At 45.7% G+C, this 27360-nt stretch overlaps 1 protein-coding gene and 1 long non-coding RNA gene across 2 annotated transcripts; one reads left to right on the top strand and one right to left on the bottom strand.

The window, feature by feature from the left end:
• Window positions 1-596: 596 nt before the first annotated feature.
• Window positions 597-25647, bottom strand: LOC135369493 (uncharacterized). The gene is made up of 13 exons (XM_064603077.1): window positions 25087-25647; window positions 24019-24058; window positions 18119-18236; window positions 17236-17371; window positions 15904-16082; window positions 15737-15845; window positions 13163-13436; window positions 11393-11402; window positions 3334-3912; window positions 2314-2485; window positions 1797-1969; window positions 1275-1389; window positions 597-1138 (listed from the first exon to the last, which is right to left on the bottom strand). The coding sequence occupies exons 1-13, from the start codon at window positions 25448-25450 to the stop codon at window positions 825-827; spliced, it is 2583 nt and encodes an 860-aa protein (XP_064459147.1). The 5' UTR covers window positions 25451-25647; the 3' UTR covers window positions 597-824.
• On the top strand, window positions 6349-8386 carry LOC135368953 (uncharacterized). Its single transcript, XR_010414910.1, has 3 exons — window positions 6349-6860; window positions 6989-7106; window positions 7675-8386. It is a non-coding gene; the product is annotated as an uncharacterized LOC135368953 (long non-coding RNA).
• Window positions 25648-27360: the final 1713 nt, after the last annotated feature.

Genomic DNA, 27360 nt, shown 5'->3' with positions numbered 1-27360 from the left:
GGGCAGCAGCGGAAGGAATGGCGCGGTCAAGCGCTGACCTAGGAGTCAAGCGGTCCTAGGAGTGTGCCGAAATGGCGTGGGTGAGAGGGCGACAGTGCCGCTACCGGTACTGGAGCGTGTGGCTCAGGAAGTGCCGCTGGTGGATGCCCGAGGAGTACCGTCCCGAAGCGTGAGACGGAGTGACGCTGTGGAGGTGACAGTGGCGTGTGGGGATTTCAGTGTGGCGTCGTGATATGCCAAGTCGTTGACTGCTGAGCGTGGAGCGTCACCGCCTAGCGAGTTCTCGGAGGAACTACTCACCGTACATTCAGCATGCCTCCAACGGCGCTGTTCCATGTGTTTCATCCAGGGTTGCAAAATGGGGTCGCCAGTTCCATTTTAATTCCATAACGAGGAATGGACGTTTGTGTGTGATAATTCCATTCCTTTCAAGTCTTCGGAATGTACATTAAATAAATATAGTCACTCACTGATCCACAAGGAACAGCCAAAGAAACAAGGAACAACAAGGTACATGGTTAAAAAAATGTGGGTGCTGGTCCTTGAGGGTGCATGGTCCTTCATATGGCAATCTAACAGAGTACTGGTAACACAGCACCGCTATCAATCCTTATTTTATTCAATAACAATTCTCAATGTACACGTATTTATTCGTGCCATTCAGGATCATAGAAAAAGCATGGTTGTCGCATGCTCGACGTCAAGGCAATGACACTGTATACTCAATACAGGCGAATCTATTATATCGATATTTAACGCATTGAGCCTTTGCAGATGGATTCCATATCTAGTTCAGGAAGAGCAGGGCTGCACACGTGTCGACGTCATCTATAAAAGCTCTGTTTCTGGCTTCCTTTCAGGGTTCCGTGCATGGTTGCCTCTTTCTTGGTCTCCTCAGTCCCTGGAACTCTCGTTGAGGATCCGGACTGTTCAGACACCCTGTGGAAGTACAACTGCCTCGTGAGGCTTGATATGTGGGAAGGCAACCGAATATCACTCCTGTCGACTGCAGCATTGAGAAGTTCCCTGTTGACTGCTTGGAGTAACGCTATAAACTCCTGTTGTTTCATGGTCTTGGCAGACTTGTCGAATACTTTGCAGAAATGTTCAATGAATGCGTCGGTAGACTCCTTGCCTTCTGCGAAACCAAAACAAATGTAATCTGAACTGCACTGGGATAGGCGATAGTGAAACCTTATCTGGTAATTGCATGTCAACAAAGTGTAGCAACTGGAGACACCATTTATCGAACGGTCATTTTAGGAGATTCTGACCTGTTTGCTGTCCCGAGATGCAGATGAAGAAATCACTCTCGACCGGCAATGTATTTCTCGACGTCGTGTCACTGAATCCGCTGCATACGCTCATTTCTCGGCTTCTCTTCGACGTCTACCAACAGACAGAATAACAATGGTCAGATTACTGTAGGAACACGCACGGTCACACTGGTACAAGAAACAAATACATAGTCATGACCCGTGCCAAGACTGCTCTTTCGTGGCAGCCTTGTGACGTAAGAAGTCCAGGGAAATATTCCGAACATAAGTCCGTGACAACAAGTCCTACAGTTGGGACCGCCCACTCATCCATGTAAGGCTCCTGCGATTGGCTACGAGCTTTTGCACGACGCCTCCGCTTTTCGATCTAGTGCCCTCTCTCTCGCTCTCTCTCCCCAGTCCCCCAGTTGGCTGCGCAACACTACATTCGCGCGCGCGGAGCGATTCTTGTGTGGGAGCCGGGTCAAGTGCAAGCACGACTTATGCTGTCCTTGACTATAGCTTCGGTGGTATACTCACGTGGATGAAGAAGAGCTTGGGTTTGCCCAAGAGGTTGGAAGCATTTGCTCCGTCAAAAGTTTCCGTGAGGTCTTTTTTGCTCACGGAGCCGTCCTGGGTGCACAGGTCACCTGTCATCGGGTGCACAAATGTCAGGAAACAACAGGCCACAATGTCCCAGTTGTCCTTCGCTTCTGAAAGCACAAGACGTTCTGTCCTGAGACTTCTATACACAGGGCGACAAAAGTTTACCGAACACGCGATCGGGTCGGAAGCGGGCGAGTTCACTCCTTCAGAGGGGTGGGCGAGTGCGCTTGTCGTTACACAGCGAGCTCAGATGTATACTAACTCCCCGCCCCCCCCCCTCAGTCTCCCACTCTTTCCTGCTGTCTTCTCTCCATCTGTCCACATCTATGCGCCGCTCATAGCCACAGTTGCTTCGCGGCGCTAACACGAAATAAAAAAAAATATGTGTGGCTAGCAGCTACCTACAAAGACACATGAGTTCATATATTTACGGGCAAGTCAACGGACGTACCTTTTTTCAGGATTTTAAACAACTCCTCTGTCGCAGGGTCAACATAAACTTTCACCTGGAATCCCCACTGCTCAAATGTCTTTTGCAGCTTGTCCACAAGTGAGCTGTCACGACGTTTTCCAATGGCTATCTGTCCTCTGCGAGACCCCGGTATCGTAACGGGTGTAGGGTTCTGGAAAAGGAGGAACCACAAGCATACATAAGTTACGATCATAAATTTGTGTCGTGGAACTTGGAATCGCAAGTTTAAGTGTCACGCTGACGCGTCTTCGCAAACCGTACGTGTGTGTCGTAGAAATACAGGGTGTTCAAAATTAAGCTTTCACGAGCGCTACGCAAACACAGCGATGACAGGAAACCGGATGATAACTTTACGCTACTTGTGTAAGAAACAGGTGCTGCTAATTATGTAACACCTGTTTCTTACTCAAGGAACAGAAAAAATAGCACCAGTTTTCTTTTGTTCGCCTATTTATAAAGTGCCAGTGAAAGCTTAATTTTGAACACCCTGTATAGTGCGTTGAGATAAGTTTCTGCCATGAAACCGCCAGGAATTTTTTAAAATGTATTTTACCGTTTCGGGTGTCTATAGCGATTCTCCGAATGGAACTCTTTAGTCGCCAACCTGCGGGTGTGACGTCACGAATACGGCGCATCTGCCGGGCTTTCACTGGCGCTGGCCGTCTTCCAACGTAGGGCGGAGAGCGAAGGTGGGAAGACGCTGTTGCTAGGGCACAGATATGTCAGAGTTCCCGGAGACGTCACGCGCCATTGAAGAATCCGAAACTATCCTGCTCTGTTATTTATTTGAAAAATTTGTAGAAGCACGTAATGAGCATTAGTATTTCGCGTAGTCTTTTAGAGAGGGTAATTTTTAACGGGATATAAAATATTATTTTTTTTAGTTTGTTGTAGCTCTTGCATTGTACACATGTTTCGGATGAAAAGCTTTGTCACGAGTTCTGTGCAGCGAAAGAATGGAATGTAAAGAAGTAGGGTATCGAAAGTCTGTGGACTCACTCTAACATCGATGATGATGCACACACCTCTATTCAGAGGGTAATCAGGGTCGTTTTTCCTTACAGCCCTGTGTCCTGCCGCCCCTTTGTCAGGCCCTGTGGTTTCCATGGCACGGCTGCATTGTGAAACATAACTGGTGGACGAAAGCACTGATACTCCATCATCTTTATAAGCAAGAATGAACTCTGGGTGGGTTAAGACATCTTTGGAGTAGTTTCGCTGGCAACATACAGGGCAACATGGCAACGGATGGCGCGAGTACAGTGTGGACAGTGACGCAAGTAGGGTACATGTTGTAACTGTCACTGATGTCTTGGGGATGCTCTTCCTTCTTCTTTGCTCTTTTTCCTTTTCTTTCCTTTTTTTTTGGGGGGGGGGTGTTAGAGACAAAAATATAGATACATTAAAACTACTCTTTATTGGTGTACAAGCTTTCATGCAGTTGTCTCCATTTCCTCGCCTGCCTGATGAGGTGAGAACCACTGCGTGATGCGATGTGATAAGATAAAGAAAAAAAATGGGGATGTGACGCACTGCATAAAAGCGTGTTCGATAATAAACATTGGTTTTGGAAGTGTTCTTATCGTGTTATCACACATGCTGACCGTATACTTTACTCAGTCTCGATCTCGTGGTCTCGCTATTTCCCGTTGCTCGGGTTAGGTTAGGGAGAATGAAGAGGAAGAAAACACTGCAGGTGCATTTAGCCCAGGTTGGTGTTTAGCTCAGAACGGGATTGTCTCGCGTACGACTGGAGTTGGAATTAAAAAGAAAAATATGAAGATAGTAGTATATAGCTCCCACCAAACACGGGGGCCGGCTACTCCAGAGCACTGGAAGGTAAAGAAAACCGGTAAGTCTAAAAAGTTAGAGGTGCCGCAATGTCCACAAGAAATGACATTAAAGCAGCTGTCGCGCGCTGTCTAAGATCCGTTGGCCGTTCTCCGACGATGAGCTTCCCTAGGTCTAGAGGACGGGGGTCCAGTCTTTCCGAGGCGTACGACTCTTCGGACCAAATGAAGCAGTTGTGCATCCATTGTTTATAAGCACTGCAAAGCAGCAGCAGCCATGCAATTTTATACTGCGAGCTCATACGACAGCCTGGACATGTAATACCCCTGTCACACGGGCATTTCGACCCTTCTCGAATCCGATCTGCATCGAACTTCCCGAGCACGCTCGAGTTTTGACGCTGCTACACGGCCACTTTCAATGCGCATTGAATGGTTGACTTGTGCAGATGAATAAACGGGACTCATTAATTTCGTGTTTCCTATATAAGAGCGATATTAGTGGTAATTTATCGTATACCGATGTAAGCATCATTTGTAGCTTCGCGCGCATGTCCGTCTTAAGTTATGACAGTTCACCGGGGTCGAGGATGCAAATGGCGGCCGTCGAGCCGTCTTGAAATTCTCAATCCTGTTATGGGAACTGTCTTGAGTCAAGCAGGATCAAAGTTCGATCCTGCTTGGAAGTGGCCGTGTAGCACCATCCGATCTGCATTGGGTTCAAGCAGGTTCGGTCGAGCAGGATCGAAAATGCCCGTGTGACAGGGGTATTACACTGCTGTTGCTCGACGAATAGGAGCATGTTTACCACCAGTCGTCGCCCTGCGTCTTTTCGCCGTAATTCCAGTCACGATTAAAAATATTTTGTGTTTCTTTTTTGTTTTTTTTTTGGCGCGGATAAGGTTTGCAGTGTGGGTGTCTTTCGGAAGAAACATTGAGGCATAAGCTTTGAAACGTCGCTGCCAATAATAACAGATTGCCTGCTGCCTTACAATATATACCTTTAATCTTCCTCTGGCTTTCTCTCCCTCTTTTCACACACCACCCAGCGGGAAATTGTGAGAAGAACAGTGTGACAGTTCACAAAAGGACAACGTTTCGCCGTTTTACCTAGTAATGCGTTCAACCGAAGTGTACAAACCACGTGATGTTGTCCATTCCGCCCTACTCCTGCATAAATACTTCAAGTCATCATGAAGTGCGAAACTAACATTTTGACGAACATAACAGTAAGAAAGTGACAATCAAACAAACTAACGTGACATAACACAAGCAATCCAACTACATAAGTGTATTGAAGGTCCAAACCTTTCGTTTGAGGAGGATCGAAAGGATCCGGGTTGGTGTTGTTGTCGGTATCGATGACAGAACATTAGTTCTCTACGCTCTTGAAAAAAGGGTGTACTTTAGCTCCTTTTTCTTTCCACATATGTCACTCCCTTCTTGGAGAGTACAGTTACTCTCAAAAAGAAAAAAAGAAATGGGCAATGACAGCCTTCTGGGGACTATATACCGGGTGTTTCTGTTAAAGCCCCACGCTAAAAAACAGGTGCACCAATCGACGAACTTTCTTTTTTACAAGTATCTGTCCGACACCGCCTATACAAGCGGCGCACTGTGTGAATGAGTGGGAGGCGCTTATTATTTAAATAAAAATTCGAATGTGTTGCGTAAAATAAAACAGCTTCTAAAGCAGAGCGCCATCGGCGTCCAAATGGGTATTACCCCTTTTTGGGACCTTCAGTGGACACATTTAAGAAAAAAAATTTGCCACCAAAGCAGGTCGTTTCTTGCTATAATTAATTGGTCTCGGTTTACATATTTTGTCGCGGCTGGTCTCGGTGAAGCGCAAAAGGACGTAATTCATTGGTGTAATTCGTTGGTGTAAGGACACATACTTCACTGGTGGATTAGGAAGCGGAAGAGCGTCCTTTTGCGCTTCACAATGTGACGTAAGTAAGAACTTCCTATATGAAACCCTCCATTGTCAAGTGTAGGACGGCAACACAGCACTTCTTCATAGCACTCTTTGAGAGATGTTGTCAATATACCTTATCTTGTCGGTTAGATGATATGGTACCAACGTTAGATGATAAATGAATTCTACATTTTAAAATGTACACCAGTTACAAAGTGTATTTACGCCGCTAGAACAGAGGTAAACGTCTTCACTGGAACTGCGGCAGGACGTGCTCAAAGATGCAAATGCCTTATCGGAGCGAGATAAGGTTCCTGACGCGACATTCGGTCGTCACCGTAGAGTTGCTTGAGTGGCAGAGCAACAACATAAATGATTATGGGATGAGGTGATTCACCGTTACAAAGGCGCATATATTCATATATCTTTACCTTGGACCACAACGCTGTCACTTACGAGTTTGTCCCCTTTTTTTGACACTCACTATGGAAATGGCATCCTTCTTTACTTTTTAGAAGTTTCACTTATCTTTTGCAGTTTCACTATCGTCAAAGCCATTTGTTCCGTTGGTGTTGGTGACTGTTCTTGTGAAGGGTGCCGCAACTGTGGGCCCTTACCTGATGCTGTCTCATTCGTCCGGTTCTTTTCCCGAGGAGGAGGGGAGGAGGAGGAGTGTCATTGGGAGGAACCGAGAGGTTCCGAGAGGTCTGCCTGCCTGATTAGGCGGCATGTTTCTAGGGAAGGGAAAGGTGGTGAAGAGGAGGAGAGGAAAGGGTGAAGTGGAAGACCGAGCGGAATCCGCTCGGGAAAGGGCAAAGGTGCGTACATAAATAAAACTATGTCATAAAATGCAAATTTTTGGCAATTCGTTACGTTTTCTCACTATTTGCCTGTGATTGCTGTCGTTACTAGGCCTAACAAGGGCGACAAAACATGTTGTTTTCAGGCAGACATTGACACTGGAGTAGGAAGGGAGTTGCCTGAGGACAGAAGCCGCCGATATTTCGAACAGAGACTGTTCTTCTTCTGGGCACCGTCCTCATCATTGGCATGGTATTTAAAGGGTGAGTGTGATGTGTTTAAAGGTTCATGCGAATTGTGGGTCAACAGCCCGGAGGGAAGAAAGGGTCCGTACAGGCTTCTACGGCCGAAGTGAATGGCCACCTTGTTAGGGTGTGGAGGGGATTATGTGAACGTAGTGATCTAGGCTCCAGACCGGTTACAGAAAGATGGGAGCTTCATGAACACGTGGACGAAACGGGACAACAGGCAAGAATTGGCAAGCATAGCGAAAGATAAGGAGGTTAGTGGTTACGTGGGGAAAATTCCGGAACGAGCAAAGGTTTTCTTTTGTTAAGTATTTGTAATACAAAGTTGTGGCATGCAATAAAGAAAGCAGAAAGCAGTGGCCATGCAGAACATAACTGATGATAATGGAGATAGAAGGGAAAAGCATATTTTATTTGTGAAGTGTTTCTGGGGTGCCTTGTGATTTGTTGATACCGGACGGGTGAAGAGCGTTGAACTTGCATATGATATATAGATAAATGAGATATCTCATATACAAGTTCAACGCTCTTCACCTGTCCGGTATCAACAAATCCCCGTTACCTGGACGTTCCTCGTGCACAGAGGACGCAAGAAATGTGAGGCCTGCCTTCCAATACCTTGGTTTCAACTGCACCGTGCATTCTAGTCCAACAGCAGCAACGATTCAGAAGATACTCACTGAAGGTACACTTTGAATACACTACCATATAACACGTCCAACCTGCCCTGTATCCAACAATACATCAGTAGATGGCACAGTCCAACGCTAATATTACGTTAAACTTGCCGCATCTACATGGCGTGACAACGCATGGTCCGACTGTTTTGTTTGTCTGCTCTTAACGCCTGACAAGAATGGAGACATGCTTGTCGAAGGCGACCAAAAGTTTACTATGAATATGCTCACAGGATATTTCGTGGCATCTTCCTGGAGAAGCCTCAAAGATAAGCCCAAGCTTTTCTTCGTCCAGGTAATGCTGTATCACTGTTGTCATTCAAAACCACTTCAACAGCACACTGTTATCGTTAATGGATTAAAATTACCTAGTTGAGAATTATCGTATCAACACCAACCCCACTTTATTTTATTGATTATGATTAGGGTGCTTCATACGGTGTGATAGCGGAATGGAACAATACTGACAACTCGTGACTACTATGATTCGAACGCCTCATGACGTCCATGTTTGTGAACAAGTATAGGACGCCAATACGTTTGTAACAAGTGTGTGTTTTCTACTACTCTCTCTCTAACACCGAATAGAAATGAATGTCTGCGGAAAAGGTAGGGGCTATTAACCGTTGCAATATGCTTAAACGACCTCTGCTTTCACAATTTAGGTACCACCACTTTGCTGTGGAGCAATAAAGTGTTCCTTTTGTGATATCTCACTGGGTCTAATTTTGTATTGGTCTTTGGTTTTAAGGCTCAGCTGAAATACACACAGTTTTAAAATTACTTTTTCGATTCATATACGCCGATAACTGCAGGGTAATCCGTTTCGGCGGTAAAATCGGCGAAAACCGCCAATTACACGAACATAAATAAAGGCCGAAAAACATACGACAAATCCGCCCGAAAACAAAAACTGAAAGTGTGGAACCCTACCTATATTCTACTAAGGTGCAGATTTCTACCCGTCTAAGTACAAAGCACAAGGAGGCGGGACTTGGCTTGTCCTGTGAACTTTTTGAGCTCCTCTTGTCTGTTACGTTTCGCACTTAGTCTTCCCGTCATGTGTTTCCATCGACTGGCCCACCATCTCTACGCTACTGTACGGCAATATTACGGTCAATTCAATATCAATATCAACGGTCGGTTTGTGTGCACAGCATATAAGGTACGTAGCATACATAGGTACGTAGCGTTAAAATTATTTAGAACCGTTAACAACAAGCGCGCAAGTGCTTTTCTCTCATTCGCACACAATATCCTTGTCCATGTACACTCTAAGAAAAAAGGAGTAATTTTACTACTTTTGGGGACTAAATGCATTGCCACAAAAAATAGTCCCTTTCGGGAGTAAATGCACGGAAGTAAATGAATGTCACAGAGTGGAGACTGCATTTCACGCGCTGTTGTAAGAGTCCCAGGTACATAATTCGTCTGCATGCATGAAAATATTTTGAAGCAACTGTCGCATTTTTTGCAAAATATTTGAAGCAACGTGATATATCGAGTGATATAAAATCTTGCGCCATACATATAGGGCACAATTTGCGAAGAAATGGAAGCGCTAACTGTTTATTACTCTGTGCGGCTGGAAAATTGCTACGTTTGCTGAGTTATACAGGCTTTTGCCATCAAATTGACCTAGAGCACATATCTACGTAGACTGTTGCATTAGGAGACCTTTTGCGAAGTTCAGTCACAATTTGCCGTCCTGGTGAGTAAATGTCGGGACTAAATGTCGGGGTACTAAGATGGGTAGTTATTGCAGTCTAGGGGAGTAGAAGCTGCAATTACTCCCCGTATTACTTTCTTTTTTTTTCTTAGAACGTAGCCGAGCAGGGTATCATAGAGACACGTTTCTACAAATTTTTCTGAATACGCGCTATTCACTCGTAAGCAAAATTTCTTCTATTGTCGTATGCGGGGCCGGCGAGAGAAATTACGAGGCCTCTCCTGACGTCTCGATAACACAGCCCAATTCCGCCATATCCGATATCCGCCGATATCCGCCATTGACGTCATCGTCGTCCCGGAACTCCTCAGAGCTAAAGAGATAATATACAGTCGCTGAATGATTTTTTTTTTTTTTGCCGCCACTGTAATTCATAGCTGTCGCGTTACATGCCTCGTGACTATACTATTTGTATTCGTGGTATCTCTAGCGTATCTCTTTATTACTCGTTAGTAAATGTTCTTGTATATCCCGAAAAGGTTCGCATGCCGCGATTGTGCAGAGGAGACATATCCGGATCAACATATTTATTCTTTACATCTCCACCTTTATTCTTTTACAATGATTTTATATGATTACGACAGGTCTTTGGTTCCGCGGGCCCCCCTAAAGTCGCCCGGGACCCCGGGCGCCATCCCCGGCTGCCTCACCGTCTTGCCGGTCCTGGTTGTGTGACCGCGTTTCATACCCCACTCACACGGCAAATTGAATGTCATTTCCACTGAACGACATTCGTTTCGTATCACACGGTGAAATGACACGGTGAAATCAAACGGCAATACATGCGAATGAGTTCGGGGATCTCACTCCTATAGAATGGCTCTTTAGAGGAAGCAGCAATGCCCTGCACTTAAAAAGCGACAGGGTGCGGAGAGGTTCGTAACATCACGACAGCGTCGATACACACCTACTTGCGATGATAAACTTCCTTTAAAATCCGGACACGTGAGCAACCTTGCTGATCAGAGACATCGTGCGTTCCAGTCCTCGAACATGAGGTGCTGGAAAGAGGTGGCTGATAGCCAACTGCGCTGCGAGGAAAAATATGGTTGACCGGAGAGAGCCTCCCTGTACTATTATTGTCGCAATGGAGGAGAATGGAAGCATTCCGAATATTGGACGATATATTATTTCGCTCTTGACCGTGCGCAGGTATGGTGCGTGTGTAAAGGACGCGATGGCAGAAATCATTTGGTTGAAATCGAAACCTACTGCCGTATTGCCAGCTGTAGGATGGGACAAGCGAAAGCTTGCCCACATCACCATTTCAAAAATAATACCGCCCTCGACGAAAAAAAACGAAGAGCAGGATCAACTAGTGCTACAGGCAGGCAGTCCCACGGAATTGCCAATGCCAACCATCCCTCAGAAGCCTTAATTGGGATCGCAATAACGCATTCACTGTCGCCTCCCCTAGACCTTCCGCTACACTACGCATCGTTTCCTCACCGCATGCGGTTGAACGATACGTTTACGAGAGTCATGAGCCAGAGGCTCGGTCGCGCGCCGTCAGACCTTCGTAATACCACACGCACTGGTGCGTCTACCAACCCCATCTGTGTGTGGACTGCTCCGTCTACATACCAGCGTCTACATACCAGTGGGTAAGCAAGGTCTTGCAGCACGTGATGAGTGTGCAGTCGACCACAGCCCCTTTTACCCTCGGCTAGGTGCTGCGGGCCCGTGTTCCAGCCCCGCTCATATGTATAAGGGTCTCTTTTCGGGAGTTTCCGTCATCAACCGGCATCTCCGCCGTGCTTTGCTCACCTGAACTGCCGTCTTCAACATCATCTTCCATTATGTGCGATCGTGTTGCACACAGCAGGGGGACGCAGGACCTTCGAGCGACCCGAGAAACGGTACTTAATTGTTGGAGGGTCGTGCCCTACTCTCACTGAGTCCCAACTGTGTGTGCAAAAAAAAGAAAAGAAAAAAAAGATTGAGGTTTTGGACGGTCGACTGGTGCCTTGAGCACTTCTGGAGAAGCGGGAGCAGAATGAACTGGAGACCGACCACAGGTGTAACCTTCATAACACAGCAGATTTACTTAATCAAAACAATTGTCATATACTATAGAGGTATTCAATTAAACAGCACTATTTTGGTAGGAGTGAAATCGGAACAATAGGTAGAAGGGCAGTCATTCCATGGTTACTGAACTTTAACACATGGAGATATGGGTTGAGGGTATTATACATCAGATCTGTCAGGACAGGATTGATATAGCTGTGTCGGTGGAGTCGCCAGAGTCCGAAGTAATGCGTCTCGGGCGGAGCCAGCTGATGAGGTGATGCTCGGTGTCGGGGATTAGCGGTGACCACATACACACAACACTTGGCACACTCGATCTTTGGTGACTGTCCTAGTCCCACACTCCGTCGACCCCATCTCGACACACAACAGTTCACTTGCACTGCTGCTTTCCAACTCCCCCATTGTCTGTGATGTCCTCCCATGCTTTTCCTTTTCCCGCGTTTTTGCATTCTCAGAAGCATTGCCATCAATATATATACGGGCCGCTCTCTAGGAAGCGGAGCATCCCCAAAACCAATTAACGTGAGCGCCATAAACGACAGTCTGCGGTTACAGCTGCGCTGCGTTACTCTATGTCCGACTTTCGGCAGAGGCCAGACCTGTAAACGGGCATTGCTATCAAAAGAGAATCCAATTGCTCGGACCCAGCGTATTCGCGGTCCCCTCTTTTTAGTGTGAAGAACATATGAGCTTTGTGACACATACACACACCACCACCACCACCACCACCATCACCATCACCTCCTCCTTGTGTCCGCCACGGCGTCCGTGGACGCCCCCTGGTACAAGAGGTCATGTCTCCCAAATGCGATTCCCTTCAGAATTCTTGAGACAGTCCTCACACGCCACAGAGTACTGTCGTCTCAGTGAACGCTGTTGTGATGAGTTTTGCTGTGTTGGTTACTCTGTAATTAAACTCTGGTTACGCTTATTGTATTACGCGCTGTGTATGCGAGGGACACCTTAAGTACAGTAATTTTCCCGCAGCGTTGCGACTCTTCACCGAAATACACTTGTCAAACGAATGGCCTACTAGATTACGCTGACCATGTCATATGCAACGACTATGCAGGGTGTGGTCATCCATGTGGTCATCCGTGTGGTCAGCTAGAGCCGCTAAGCATTGGTTGGCCCCCAGGATTTACATCATGACCGGGCATTTCTACTTTTGTAAATTGTAAAACGTGCACATGGTTTGGAGTAAATCTAACATCTAGCATGTAAATCTACTCAAATTCTATCCGTCATTGTCGTCATCGTCGTAACGGAGTTCCTCAGAGTTAAGGAGATAATATACCGTCGCTGAATGATTTTTTTTTTTTTTTTTTTGCCGCCACTGTAATTCATAGCTGTCGCGTTACATGCCTCGTGACTATACTACTTGTATTCGTGGTATCACTAGCGTATGTCTTTATTACTCGTTAGTAAACGTTCTTGTATCCCGAAAAGATTTCGCATGCCGCGATTGAGCAGAGGAGACGTATGCGGATCAACATATTTATTCTTTACATCTCCACCTTTATTCTTTTACAAACCAGTCTATCAATTTTCTTACTGGTATCATTGCATAGAGTACACAAGAGCGGAACAATGAAAGTACAATGTCGCACCTGCACCCTTCCCTGGACTACGAGGACGTTCCAGATATATTGCTAGACTGTGGACGCTTCGAAAAAAACACCTTATTGGTCAAAGTAGAAAAGGTGCAGGGTATTTGTTTCTTCTTGTCGAGGCTTTTGTCGCTACACTTGCTTTCGAACTCGCGCGAGATGTCTCGGGCCACGCCATTCATCATGGTTTCTAGATCAGGAGATGAGTCTTCAAACGTGATGCTGTTGTCGAACATGTTGCACAGCGTTTGGATGTAGATGGATCCCTCTTTTGGCACCCGATATGAAAGAAAGCCTGGAGGTAGAGGAACGAAGACATGTTCGAGAGTGCAAGTTGAAAAGTACCCTGCACATGGGAGCTGTGACATGTCGCTTATCGTAATATGTGATGTGCACTCTTAGAAAAGGAAGAAAAAAAGAGGTTTGAAAAGGTAGTAACCGGCTCTCTTACCGCCCCGGCTGCAGGGTCCCCTTGGGTGGATCGGTCGCGAAATCCCCGATTTGGAAATTCCCGTTCTCGAAACAAGGAAATCGAGGAGAACGCTCGATTGCTTCGTGAGATACCGTGTTTAAAAACACGGTATCACTATTTAACCACCAATCTCTCGCTTATCATGATATGTGATGTGCGTTACGCTGACGGCGACACAGCGTCTGTGCCTCCCAGGTGCGAGTCGAAATATAACGTTTTGAAATCCATGCGCACTAAATGCAGTGGCGGATCCAAGGGGGGAAGCGATGGCCCCCCCCCCCCGAAAAAAAATGTCAGTTTATACATTGGATTTCCCTCTCTCCCCTCCCCCACTACGCGCTCAGGCAAAGACACCGCCCCTACCAAACCGAGGGTCTGGATCCGCCCCTGATTAAATGCGGATAAAACCGTGCTCCTCAGGGATCTGTTTTTTTTTTTTTTCGCCGGCGGTCTTATGGAGAAGCCATAATAGACGATTTCAGAAAATCCCAGTGCTCCTTCCACACGCGTTGCATCCTGGGAGATTACTGGAATTAACCGTCCTTCAAGTTTCGTTTTCGCTAACATTTCTTTCTTTCTGTTTTTTATTGCATTTTATCACATTTATCAAACAATCGACCGACAAAGAAGGAACCGAAAGAGCTTGTCCCCCTTTGTTAACAGCAACTTCCGATAGTTCAAAGCGACCCTATAAGCTCTCTGGGAGTTTCTGCAGTCGTCCATTAGGGACACGCAGTAAACCCAAAATGGCGTCGAAATGTGTCATCCCTTGCACTGCTGTTCCTTTAACGGCTGTTATTGGACAACAGTGGCTGGTATAAAGCTCCTGAGAAAGTCTGTACGCTGAAAAGTAAAAACGTCCGTAACGTGAGATTTTACCATCTTTTCATACAAATGTAATGACCGCGGGTGAGCGTACATCTTCAGTATCACGCGGATACATTTCAATCCAATACTTTCAATCTAATCCGGGCTCACTTCGATGGTCACTTAATTTGTAACAGCTTTATGTATCATCTCTTTGGATCATTAGTGACACGCGTCTAAACCTCAAGAACAAAGCCGCTATGTAGGGAATGCACAAGACAGAACCAAACATGTGAGTGGGATAGTGTTTGAGACATATCACTTGGCGCAGTAATTATTGAGTCAGTAACCTTAGACTTTTTCCGAAACCGAAAATCATCCTTGTGGAATTCGTTCTTCAAGTCTCATATGTCTATGGATTGATGCATTGATATTGATAAATGCAGTACATGTAGTCAAACTACCTGATTGTAGTTAAAAATTAATTATCAGCTACTTGCAGAAATGTAGTGTGCAACGACTAGTTAAACTACTATTTCGCGTAGCTAACTAGAGTAGTTAGGTTACTCGCAGGCACCAACTACTTCCGATTTTGCCGCAAGCTTTACGGCACGATTGTGCTTCCGACTTTTACCTTGAGCCACTTGTTTGATGACAACTGAGAGCAATCGTGCCGTGCATGTGTACTAAATGTTCACTTTTATTAATGCTTGTGATTCATATTTAAGTGTCCAGGAACACTATACAATGGGACAATTGGTGTTGATGGACAACGTTAAGTAGGCAGAGATGTAGTCGAAATACATTGCACACTCTAAGAAAAAAAGGTAGAATTTCCTACGCAAAGTTGCAGCAGGACAGTACTTCTACCATTCTTCTACCATACTTCTACCATACTTCTACCACGCGTGTATAAGCGGCGGCGGCCCTTTCCCTTCCCCCCTCTCTCACGTTTGCTGTAAGAGAAAATGGTAGAATTTCCTACCCAAGTTGGTAGAACGACAGTTTCTACCCTGTAGTTTGTATCTCTGCAGTTATACCCAAAAGGTAAAACTGGTTGGAGTAGAAATGTGGTTGCAATGCAGCTCTACCGAAATGGGTAGAAAATCATACTTTTTTTCTTAGAGTGGCAGTAGTAAAAGAAGTAATCCTAACTACCTCCCCCAAAAAGTAGTTGAACTACTAGTTAAACGACTCCATCGCGAAGTAGTTAGTAGTTATAGTTAAACTACTGTAAAAATAGTTAGTGGCCATCACTGTCTATGGGTCCTTCTGCAGTACTCGATCTGATACACTTTCAGAAAAAGAAACCAAACCTGGTGGTGTCGCAAAGGCGAAAAATAGCTCGGGATGCGAGCGGATATCGTAGCTCCACTCCACGGGGGTCTCAGCATTCTTCTCATCATTTCCGATCACCTGACACGCCTGCACGGGACGCAGGAAAACATTAGCGATGACGAGCCGCCACAAAGAGCGACATCACCTGAACGAAGAATATCTTTGGCTTTTTGCGAAAGTGTGCAGCTTCCTCGGCCATGAAAGGGTCTACCAGTCCTCGCAACTTGATGGAGCCACCCCTTGTGCTGATCTCTCCCCGCTTCCCGTGACTTAGCACGAAACAGACCAAACAGTCGTCGTTGATTCTATTCCTGTCCGTGGCCACTGCAGTGAATGGTGTAGACGAGAGAGTCAGCTCTATGAGACCGAACGAATAAAAGCGGTCGCTTGATTTATGTGGCATGACGTTCGATCACTCCACCATATATATTTTCGTGCAAGGGGTACTAGCCTTATAGCACATCCGGTGCGTGCAGTCTGACATTTCATCTCCAGTTCCATGCTTTCCTATATTATGCAAGGATAGTTTGGCCGTGTTGCAAAGCTGTCGCTACAAAGTTACAAAGCTATATGCTATGAGCTAAAGCTACGAGTTAAAGCTCGTTACAAAGTTATGCGACAGCAACAACACTGCTCCGAATGGATCGCTCCTGTGGCGGTTTTCGGGCCGTGCTATTCATGCTTAAAATGGGCTAGGAGATTGCTACTACACGTACATACATTGTATACGCACAGAAGTGCCTACCGCAAGTGGAACTGTTGTGACGTGGATGGAAGTCAGCCAAGCGGGGGTATTTCCAGGATTTTCGTCCCAGGGTATGTGGGCATGCCGTGGGGGGGACTCTTATATTTGCAGCTTTTCTGGACGTTCTGCACCATTTGGGGGCCGTCTTTGGGGGGTGACGGGGGGGGGGAGCGCTGGGAAAACCCCTTAGCCAAGGACAGTTGGGCGCAGCCTGGGAGCGTCCGCAAATAACGCCGCGTCCTGCCCTTAGGAGAGGCAACATGACACTCACATGACGAATTAAGCGCAATTTGAAGCAGTCTAAACTGTCACTTCATTGCTAGCTAAAGTAGTATCCCTGTCCTATGTTCCAGGGACCTCGACTATAGTTGTACGGCGTTACAGTTTGGGCAGTGGCGACCGACAGCTAGCTTCCTTAGTCAGTCCTTGTTCTATGTGGCACACAAAACTACTTCTACTTGGCTACGTGAAAATTCGATAACCCGAAACAAGGAGTACAGACAAATTCTTTTCTGTTTCTCTCGAGTTTTACTTTGCAGTCATGCACCACCTCATCAGCACCATTTCGCTTTTGTCGGGGATAATTAAGCCAGGAACTATTGCTGTACAGACAGAGAAAGAGAGCGGTCTCGGATGTCAGGGTACAACAACAACAGATTAATTAATGATGATAAATGCGGAAATTCGCCACAGCACGATACAACTGTATATCGAAGTATGAAAAAGTATCACCGTTCTTTAACTCCATCTCCATCTGGCTTGCTTCGAGATCATCTTTGACCGTGACCTTGAATCCAAGGCGGCTGAACACATCTTTGATCTTAATCACGTCGAAGTGTGATCCTTTACGGTAGCGTTTAGGGAATTCCTTGAAAAAACAGATCCTCTGTGTTGACATCTGCATCTTTAAAATCATGAGGCCTAGGGGACCCACAATTCATGCAACCAGGCTCTCATCCCCATCAAATATTTGCCTGGCATAAAGGTCTAGAACTGAGGGACCTCAGTGAATAAGAGTGGACCTCATCACCTCAATCTATATTCTACTTTCCTTGATATTTGAACACGCTCGTGTGACAGTAATTTTACTCCTTCATTATTTGCTCTGTTTAACACGTTGACATTTCAATACATCGTCATGTCTTTCTTTTCGCCCGTGCGAGGGCGTCGAAAAGCTGGCGCTGGCTGGTTGGTAGAACAGTATAAAGGTGGGAATTAAGAGAATTTGAATTTGCGACCTCGGCAGTGCAAATAAACGTTTTCTTTTATTTGTTCACAAAGCTTCTGACACAATGAGTGAGGAGGAAGGAGTGGGGGGAGGGCGTTTCACGTTTGTCCTGCCCTGGGCGCAAACTCGCCTCGCAACGGCTCTGCCTGCAGGTCTTCCATGCGCCACTTCATGCGCCATTAAACTTCAACTCGTCGTGACCACCACCTGTATCACTCAAGCGCCATATTTTTCACATATGAACGAACTACCCAAATGCGGCTTTCGAAACAAACGCAAAACCCTCGTGTACCAGGAGCAAATTAGGCAACAACAGTCTGGCCACTATTGCGTTTATCAAATATGCCATGCGTAATCACGTGCTAAAAACACCATACGATCGCTCACCTCACAGTTAAGTATCAAGCAGAGTGATTTATGTTCGTGGCCAATCTTGTACGTGATGTCTTCCGGTACCTCTACTGGTCCAACTTTAATATATTCGCCGTATTTGTATGAACTCTTCCTGAAACGAAACTCGAGTATTATAGCGTTCCATAACAAACCTAACAGTGCTTATATAATACTGTTACCGACGATGCTCACCTTCGCTTTTGTGGCAGCTCATCATTGGAACAAAATATGATTTGCATCTAAATTATCTCAACAGTCAATTCAATATCAATATCAACGGTCGGTTTGTGTGCACAGCATATAAGGTACGTAGCGTTAAAATTATTTAGAACAGGTAACGACACGCGTGCAAGTGCTTTTGTCTCATTCGCACTCAATATCATTGTCCATGTACACTCTAAGAAAAAAGGAGTAATTTTACTACTTTTGGGGACTAAATGCATTTCCACAAAAAATAGTTCCTTTCGGGAGTAAATGCACGGGAGTAAATGAATGTCACAGAGTGGAGACTGCATTTCACGCGCTGTTGTAAGAGTTCCAGGTACATAACTTCTGTGCATGCATGAAAATATTTTGAAGCAATTGTCAACCGTGATATCGAGTGATATAAAATCTTGCGCCATACATAGGGCACAATTTGCGAAGAAACGGAAGCGCTAACTGTTTCTTACTCTGTGTTGCTGGAAAATTGCTACGTTTGCTGAGTTATACAGACTTTTGCCATCAAATTGACCTAGGGCACATATCTACGTATAGACTGTTGCATTAGGAGACCATTCGCGAAGTTCAGTCACAATTTGCCGTCCTGGGGAGTAAATGTCGGGACTTAATGTCGGGGTACTAAAATGGGGAGTAATTGCAGTCTAGGGGAGTAGAACCTGCAATTACTCCCCGTTTACCACAGCCATGACCTAGAGGCTCGGCCGCGCGCCATCAGGCCTTCGTAATACCACATGCACTGGTGCGTCTACCAACCCCATCTGCGTGTGGACTGCTCCGTCTACATACCAGCGTCTACATACCAGTGGGTAAGCAAGGTCTTGCAGCACGTGATGAGTGTGCAGTCGACCACAGCCCCTTTTACCCTCGGCTAGGTGCTGCGGGCCCGTGTTCCAGCCCCGCTCATATGTATAAGGGTCTCTCTTCGGGAGTTTCCGTCATCAACCGGTATCTCCGCCGTGCTTTGCTCACATGAACTGCCGTCTTCAACATCACCTTCCATTATCTGCGATTGTGTTGCACACATCAGGGGAACGCAGGACCTTCGAGCGACCCGAGAAACGGTACTTAATTGTTCGAGGGTCGTGCCCTACTCTCACTGAGTCCCAACGGTGTGTGCAAAAAAAAAAAAAAAAAAAAAAAGATTGAGGTTTTGGACGGTCGACTGGTGCCTTGAGCACTTCCGGAGAAGCGGGAGCGGAATGAACTGGAGACCGACCACAGGTGTAACCTTCATAACACAACAGATTGACTTAATCAAAACAATTGTCAGATACTATAGAGGTATTCAATTAAATATAGCACTGTTTTGGTAGGAGTGAAATCGGAACAATAGGTAGAAAGGCAGTTATTCCATGCTCACTGAACTTTTACACATGGAGATATGGGTTGAGGGTATTATACATCAGATCTGTCAGAACAGGATTGAAATAGCTGTGTCGTCGGTGGAGTCGACAGAGTCCGCAGTAATGCGCCTCGGCCGGAGCCAGCTGATCAGGTCATGCTCGGTGTCGGGGATCAGCGGTGACGACACACGCGCAACGCTTGACACACTCGATCCTTGATGACTGCCCCCAAGTCCCAGACTTCGACGACCCGATCTCGACACACAACACTTCGCTTGCACTGCTACTTTCCAACTCCCCCGTTGTTTCTGAGCTCCTTTGATACTTTTCCTTTTCCCGCGTTTTTGCATTCTCAGAAGCATTGTCATAAAAATATATATATATACGGGCCGCTCGCTAAGAAGCGGAGCATCCCGAAAACCAATTAACGTGAGCGCCATAAACGACACTCTGTGGTTACAGCTGCGCTCCGTTGCTCTCTGTCCGACTTTCGGCAGAGGCCAGTCTCGTAAACGGGCATTGCTAACAAAAGAGAATCCAATTGCTCGGACTCAACGTATCCGCGGTCCCCTCTTTTTAGTGTTAAGAACATACGAGCCTTGTGACACATACACACACCATCACCACCACCTCCTCCTTGTGTCCGCCACGGCGTCCGTGGACGCCCCCTGATACAAGAGGTCATGTCTCCCAAATGCGATTCTCTTCAGAATTCTTGAGACGGTCCTCATACGCCACAGAGTACTGTCGTCTCAGTGAACGCTGTTGCGATGAGTTTTGCTGTGTTGGTTACTCTGTAATTAAACTCTGGTTACGCTTATTGTATTACGCGCTGTGTATGCGAGGGACGCCTTAAGTAATTTTCCCGCAGCGTTGCGAATCTTCACCGTAATACGCTTGTCAAACGAGTGGCTTACTATATTACGCTGACCATGTCATACGCAACGACTATGCAGGGTCTCGTCGTCCGTGTGCTCAGCTAGAGCCGCTAAGCATTGGCCCCCAGGATTTATACCATGACTGTGGGCATTTCTAATTTGAATTTTCAACGGCAGAAGCGGAAACATTACCATTGCAGACGACAGTAACGGTAGAACTTCAATCAAATGCGTGGGTTTACGGTCCGCGGGCCGGCTGTGCCGTCTGGGGTTTTTCCTGGGTTTCCCTCAGATGTGTAATAGGCGTATGCCGGCACAGTTCCCCTGAAGCCGGCCCATGGACGCAGCTATCCTCCCCCCGAGCGGATTCCGCTCGGTCTTCCACTTCACCCTTTCCTCTCCTCCTCTCCACCACCTTTCCCTTCCCGAGAAACATGCCGCCAAATCAGGCAGGCAGACCTCTCGGGTTCCTCCCAACGACACTCCTCCTCCGGTGCTCGTTGTGGTGGTGACGAGATCGGCTTGCCATTGTTGGCCTCACTCAGATTTAGTGCATCAGATTTAGGGTCTCTTAAATTTTATCGCTGAAAATATTCGCTATAATCACATTGCCACTACAATCGGGCAGGTCCCGGATCGAGCGCCAAAACCAAACCCACGTTTCATATTACTCAAGCACCAGTACGGGTTGTGCAGTTGTATGTAAAACGTGCACACGGTTTGGAGTAAATCTAACATCTAGCATGTAAATCTACTGAAATTCTATCCGCCATTTCGTCATCGTCGTCCGGAACTCCTCAGAGTTAAGGAGATAATACACCGTCGCTGTATGATTATTTTTTTTTTGGCCGCGATTTATTTGTTTTTTTTTTTTTTTCGTTCGATACGATTTTTTCGTTTAGCGACCGGCTTAGCGGAGCAGACAGGACGGAACACCACGTTGGTTGGTTTATCATTAGGCTAGTCCAAGTTTGGTGTTTAAGACCGCTGTTTGCAGTTTCCCGCGCGCGACTGTGCATTTTATAGTCAAATGACGTTAATTTCCGGTAGTTTATTTCGCAGCGGGGATTTCGATCACTTTATTTCGACGCTTGCGGATAGGTGTAACGGGACTGTTTACCTCCTCGACTGCGGCGCCATCTTTTGGTTGACAACATAGGCAGGGTGGTACCCCAGCTCATTTGCCACCAGGGTACACAAGTTCATTACATGCCACGACGACAATTTTACCAAGAAACAGCATCATCGTATTTGAGGAAACACAATCAGCAACACGGTTGTAGTTTAATCTGAAATGTTGTCACTTGTGGCGACAGTCTTTCCGTCATAAGAAAATCCTCCGAACCCTGACCAGTTCCAAAGCCGCTTGTCAGACAAAGACAGTGGCGGTCCCACTAACTACTGCGGCGGTCTACTAACACATACCGAGATACATCTATTACAGGCACTTCGGCTGTTTTGATTCAGTCAGACTACTCGTATGAGAATGCGACTATGTGTGGATAGCACACTGCTAAGCCAGACCCCCCAGTCTAGGAAACCATAACCCACCATAATGCTTGGTTGACTTGACCTTGGTGAACACTGCGGACGATTCATTCAACTAAATTTCCACCGGAACAACACGCGCTGCTCGTACGACAACGACGGAAAATAACGAACCCGCTAAAGTCCGCTAATTTGCACATTATAGGACCAAAAATAGAAAAACACACCGTAAACCGCAACTGCTCGCTCGTACAAAGAACGAGATACCAAACGTTGCTAGACACCATTCAAAGTGGGAGTAGCAAAAAAAAAAAAAAAGAAGAAGAACACTCAACACGAAAGGAAGCGTATTGATCCCCTCTCCTTCTATGGCATGTAAGACGTGATCAGCGCTGAGATGAACATATATATCCAGACTTGTACGTAACGGGTAATTGCGTTACTAGTAATCAATTACTTTTTTGATCATTTCTAACGTAATCGATTACTTCTCTGGCAAAGTAATTTTTTTGAGGAATTCAATTACAATTTTCAGTAATCAATTATCAAGTAATCGATTGATTTCAGACTATAGAATCCACATTATTCGGGAAAACAAACCCCAACTGCCCTCGGCAAATCCCAAGAGAGCCGTCTTTTTCTTTTTTCGTTTTTTTTTTTTTTTTTTTAAGACGACGCTAAACGCATCCCTTCTTCGTTGCATTTACCCCATGAGGCAGCGGCTGTGCCGCACGCCGTCAGACCTTTGTACCACAATGCACTGGCGCACTGACTTACACCATCTACTTATGGACTGCCCCGTCTATACCAACGGGAACGCGATGTCTTTCAACATATGAGGCATGCGGTCGGCCACCAAACTTTTACCTTCGAAAAGAAAAGGCGCAGGGCCCCTGGTCCAGCAGTCCCACTCGTATGTATCGAGGCCGCAGTCACTTTTGGGAGGTACTGACGTCAACCTCCTCTCCAACATGCTTTGATCACCTGAACTGTCAACTCCACGGCACCGAGGCATCACCATTTCTTCGTGTGTGTGTGTGTGTGTGTGTGTGTGTGTGTGTGTGTGTGTGTGTGTGCGCGTGTGTGTGGGTGTGTGTCCTCGGATTTCTGAAATCTGGAAGTTGCCCTTATCACTGGGTTCCAGTATCCAGGTGCCAGGGAAATATGGATTCGAGGTCTGCACCGCCAGCCTTTGTAAATTTCCAGTTCTTCGCCGCGAGACAACTATATGATCCTGCATGAGCGTCGCCAGAGTGGCCGCTCTGAAGAATACTTTTGCCCACTTTAGGGATATTTACGCCGGATTCTCAGCAAACAGTGCACCATCCAGGATTTTTTTCATTGTGTGCACTACAAACAGATCATCTTCCTCCTTTCCCTTGAAGACGTCGCATCGGACAGGTGACATGGAGGTACGTCTCTTGTATACATCCCGTCTTTCGATGGTTATGGGTAGTGGTGGGTAATTGTGAAAACGTTCTTCCCTCCTGCCCATTAGCACCAAAAGCTCACAGAATCCGCTTCGGTGCGTATGGGGATTTGGAGGTTGTGGGCATTGGGTGGCTATATAACCTGCTACCGTTTTACTTTCTACTTCCACAAAATAAACGAAGAAAAGAAGGTTAGGAACATTTTGCTGCCTTTATGTGTGAATAACTAGATGGAATAGAGTAACTAGAAAAGATATATACAGGGTGTTCGGTGAGAAAGTGTCATTAAATGTCTAAAAGTAGGTTTAACTTCAGAAAATTATGAAACTACTTGGGCTGCACACACACATACTTTTGCCACAGATTCAGGCCGTTTGCATTCGCGTCAAGTAATTTCATAATTTTCTGCAAAAGTATGTGTGTGTGTATTCCAAGTAATTTCATAATTTTCTGAAGTTAAACCTATTTTTAGAAATTTAATGACACTTTCTCACCGGACACCCAGTAGAATAGAATAGAATAGAATAACTTACGAGGTGCCAGTCGCCGTCGGTGCGTCTGCGTGTTGTAGTGCTAAGTTAGAGGAGACAAGCAAGACGTATATTCAAAAACAGCATGCTGCAGATACAGATATGATAATCATTACATGTTTCATCAGTAATGGTAGATATAGTATTTGTATAAGATAGTAGTGCCTACAAACAGGTCAAGCAGAGCGCAGGAAATTAGATGAGCGTCTCCTCCAGGACTTCTCATGCACTCTTTTTTAATGAATATGGACTTACCAACTCTGAAGAGGAGCCTTTTTTTAGTATAGCATTCATTAACATTTCGTTGTTGTTGTTGTTCTTGTTGTTGTCTTTTTAGTATTGAAGAGGTGTTAAGCTTCTATTATCATTCACCAGAATCCAACCTTTGTCGAGTATAAGCACGGAGTGGTATGTTGTTCAAGATGTCTCTATCCTGCGTCACACTGCAACTTCGCAAGTTATGCCAAAGGGGCATATAGCATTTTCACCGAAGCGGTAACCGCATACGATTTCTCGGTGCGAAACCGGCCACCTTTCTCACCGAACGCTCTCCCCCCCCCCAGACCCCCCTATCTGTCACACCCAAACTGACCCAACCTCAAAGGAGGTGAAATAACCCAACCCAACGACCCTACACCTTTTGCAAGAGGCAACCGCCGTGTCCGTTATGCTTAGCATTGCCGTGTTTCTCCTGCGCTATAGAAAAAGTAAGGCATAAAAATTAACACCCAGTATAGCAGGATCGCTTAATAGTTTTACCGTGTTCTTGCCGTGTCACGTTGCCGTGTTACGCCCGGTCGCTGCGGTTTCGGCTCATTTGCGTATCGAAATTCGGGGATGGAGATTTTAACTCACGTGCGTGTTTCAGGATTTGTTAAACGTTTCAACCTCTCATTATGCTATCTCGCTTTTGTCCGAACTCCCCAATTTAAAGGGGTACCTAATAAATTTTAGTCGTCTTGTAGTTTAGGTAACCATAATCTTCTCGTAGTTGTAAGGCAAAAAAATAAACACCTCGTACAGCAAGGTCGCTTAATAGTTCTATACCGTGTTCTTAACGTGTCACTCTACCTTGCTCTTGCGATGCCTCCTGTTGTTCTTGTGACGGTTCAGGTGTCGCCGGAATACCTTGACTCATTTCTCTTCTACGGCGTGGTTCAGCCTCCAATTCAATGGCCTTCTTGTAAAATGTGTCTATATCACCGCCCTTCATATCCTCAAGTTCAATGGCGACCCATTCTTCACGGAGTCCATTAATGAAAGCGGAGCGTATAGCTCCATCGTGAATGTTCCCATGCAATGATGCAAGCGACATTAGCTCCTTGTAGAACTCCGAAATGCTCTCTTCTTCACGCTGTTCCCGGCTATGAAAATCACGGCGTATTTGGAGCTTCTTTCCGTAGAAGGCGTCTGGCATCTGTCTTGTGGTAGCCATGGAGCTGTCCTATCCTCGTCGCCACGTTGTCGTGTACGCCACTGTACACAAGACTGTGTTGGCGAGAGACCTATCTGCTTGGCAGAATTGCGACACAAACAGTAACAACACTCAAGAGGGAACTTGGGCACCGTTCTACCTGTGTAAAGCGCGAGATAAGTGCGTCGTTTTCTAACTGGATCAAGTGCGATGGCCAGTCACAGTGTTGTTCACTTGAGTTTCCGTCCCATCTAAATGGTTTTTGCGTGCCTCCGCGTGACGTTTGAAGCGCCGTTCTGTCTGTCATTGTTTTTGCTTTTCCTACTTTTTGCTTAGCAATTAAATACCACAATTTAAACTGAGGTTTGATCGTGCGTCGGTATTTCTTTGAAATATTAGTTCAAACCTGCCGGATAATGGCTGTTGTAGCTACTTCCATGTTCCTTTGTGGTTCGTGCTCGGTTCTCAACGTGATTGTTTTTGTTTTTGTGTGCTGCGTTGATAGTGTACAAAGAATGCCACGATCATCCACGAGTTGGACAAAAAAAAAAGGACTTTCAAAGGAAACAGGTTTGTCCAGAAGAAGCACAGCGAGAAGCAGGAACGGCGAACCTTCAATGTGGACGGCGCAGTCATGTCGGGCTATCGTCTAATTGATTTCGAGCTTTTACGTGCATGTCTACAGGACACCGCTGTCTGCAGCAGGTGCAAGAGAAGTAATTTATAAAGGGACGATGACATTCAAAAGCGAAGTGGGCTGGCTTGTACTATAAATGTGTCCTGCAGTGAGTGTGACTTCTCTAAGCTTTACCAAATGTCGAAAGCTACCGCACCCAACGTTTTTGAGGTGAACGAGAGGTTCTTCTACGCGCTTCGAACCTGTGGGAAGGGACTGACTACTGGCCGTGTTATATGCGCGATACTGAATATGCCCCAGTGATATTTTATAACATTACCCTAAGCAGAATGGACAAAGAGAGAGTAGGCTAGGCCGAGTTCCGGAGCTCTGCAGACAGCGAAGAACAACGCAGAAACAAGAGAAATCTTAAAGGCTTTGGGGAGGCCAGTAAAAAGGCCAGAAGTGAGCAGTACTCTGCTGGTGCATTTTAACTGTCCTTTGTGGATAACTGCACATAAAAATTCATTTTTCTCAAATTGGAAATTCTGTCATTTCCTCAACTTCAGTGTACCTTTTCTCTAGAGCTACTTATCTTAGGATAATGAAACTTTGCAGGATTGTAATATAGTCCTTCCCGAGTAAGCTGAACTAAAAATATATCACAGAATTGCTTGCTATCATATAAATGAACGGAAACGCCAGTACAGGCCACTTCTGCAGTTAGTCACAAGTAAACAAAATATTTTTTTCTGTCTAAACTCCAGATAAATTTTTACTTCTGTTTAGTTCAGAGTCAAAGTGATGTAGTTGAGAAGAAATCCCACAAATATCATCATGAAGTTCTTCGCCGTTGTTGAGAAAAGGTACATTACATTTTGAAACACACCTTAAACATTGGGCACTCCTAACTTCTGTCCTGGGCAAGCTGCCCAAGCCAAAACGCATGATAACAACCACAAGGACATCCTTCCTAAGCATGCAAAATTTCATAATCTTGTGTGCATGTGTTTCTGAAATATTACATTAAAACCAACACCTATCTTGGACCCTACCGTGCCCCCTTAACCATAGCCATACGCCCTTTCAAGTTCTTCTTTTCCGGAATAATTATATTATGGTGTATTATAATTAATGGTCGCTCTGTTTAATATTTCGTGTTTTCTGGTTTTTATTCTTTCTTTTTATTTTTTATTTTTCTTTATCTTTTTTTTTTTTTTCAGTAGGGGAAGATTCCTGCTAAGACATGCATCCACCGTCGCGTTTCTTGTTCCTTCATGTACCACGCTGATCAAAGTCACTTCTCTTCCCCGTG

The sequence above is a fragment of the Ornithodoros turicata genome, chromosome 9 (genome assembly GCF_037126465.1).
Source record: "Ornithodoros turicata isolate Travis chromosome 9, ASM3712646v1, whole genome shotgun sequence".
Classification (NCBI taxonomy): Eukaryota; Metazoa; Arthropoda; class Arachnida; order Ixodida; family Argasidae; genus Ornithodoros; species Ornithodoros turicata.
The sequence above is the reverse complement of the archived record's forward strand: the minus strand, read 5'-3'. Positions and strand labels throughout refer to the sequence as shown.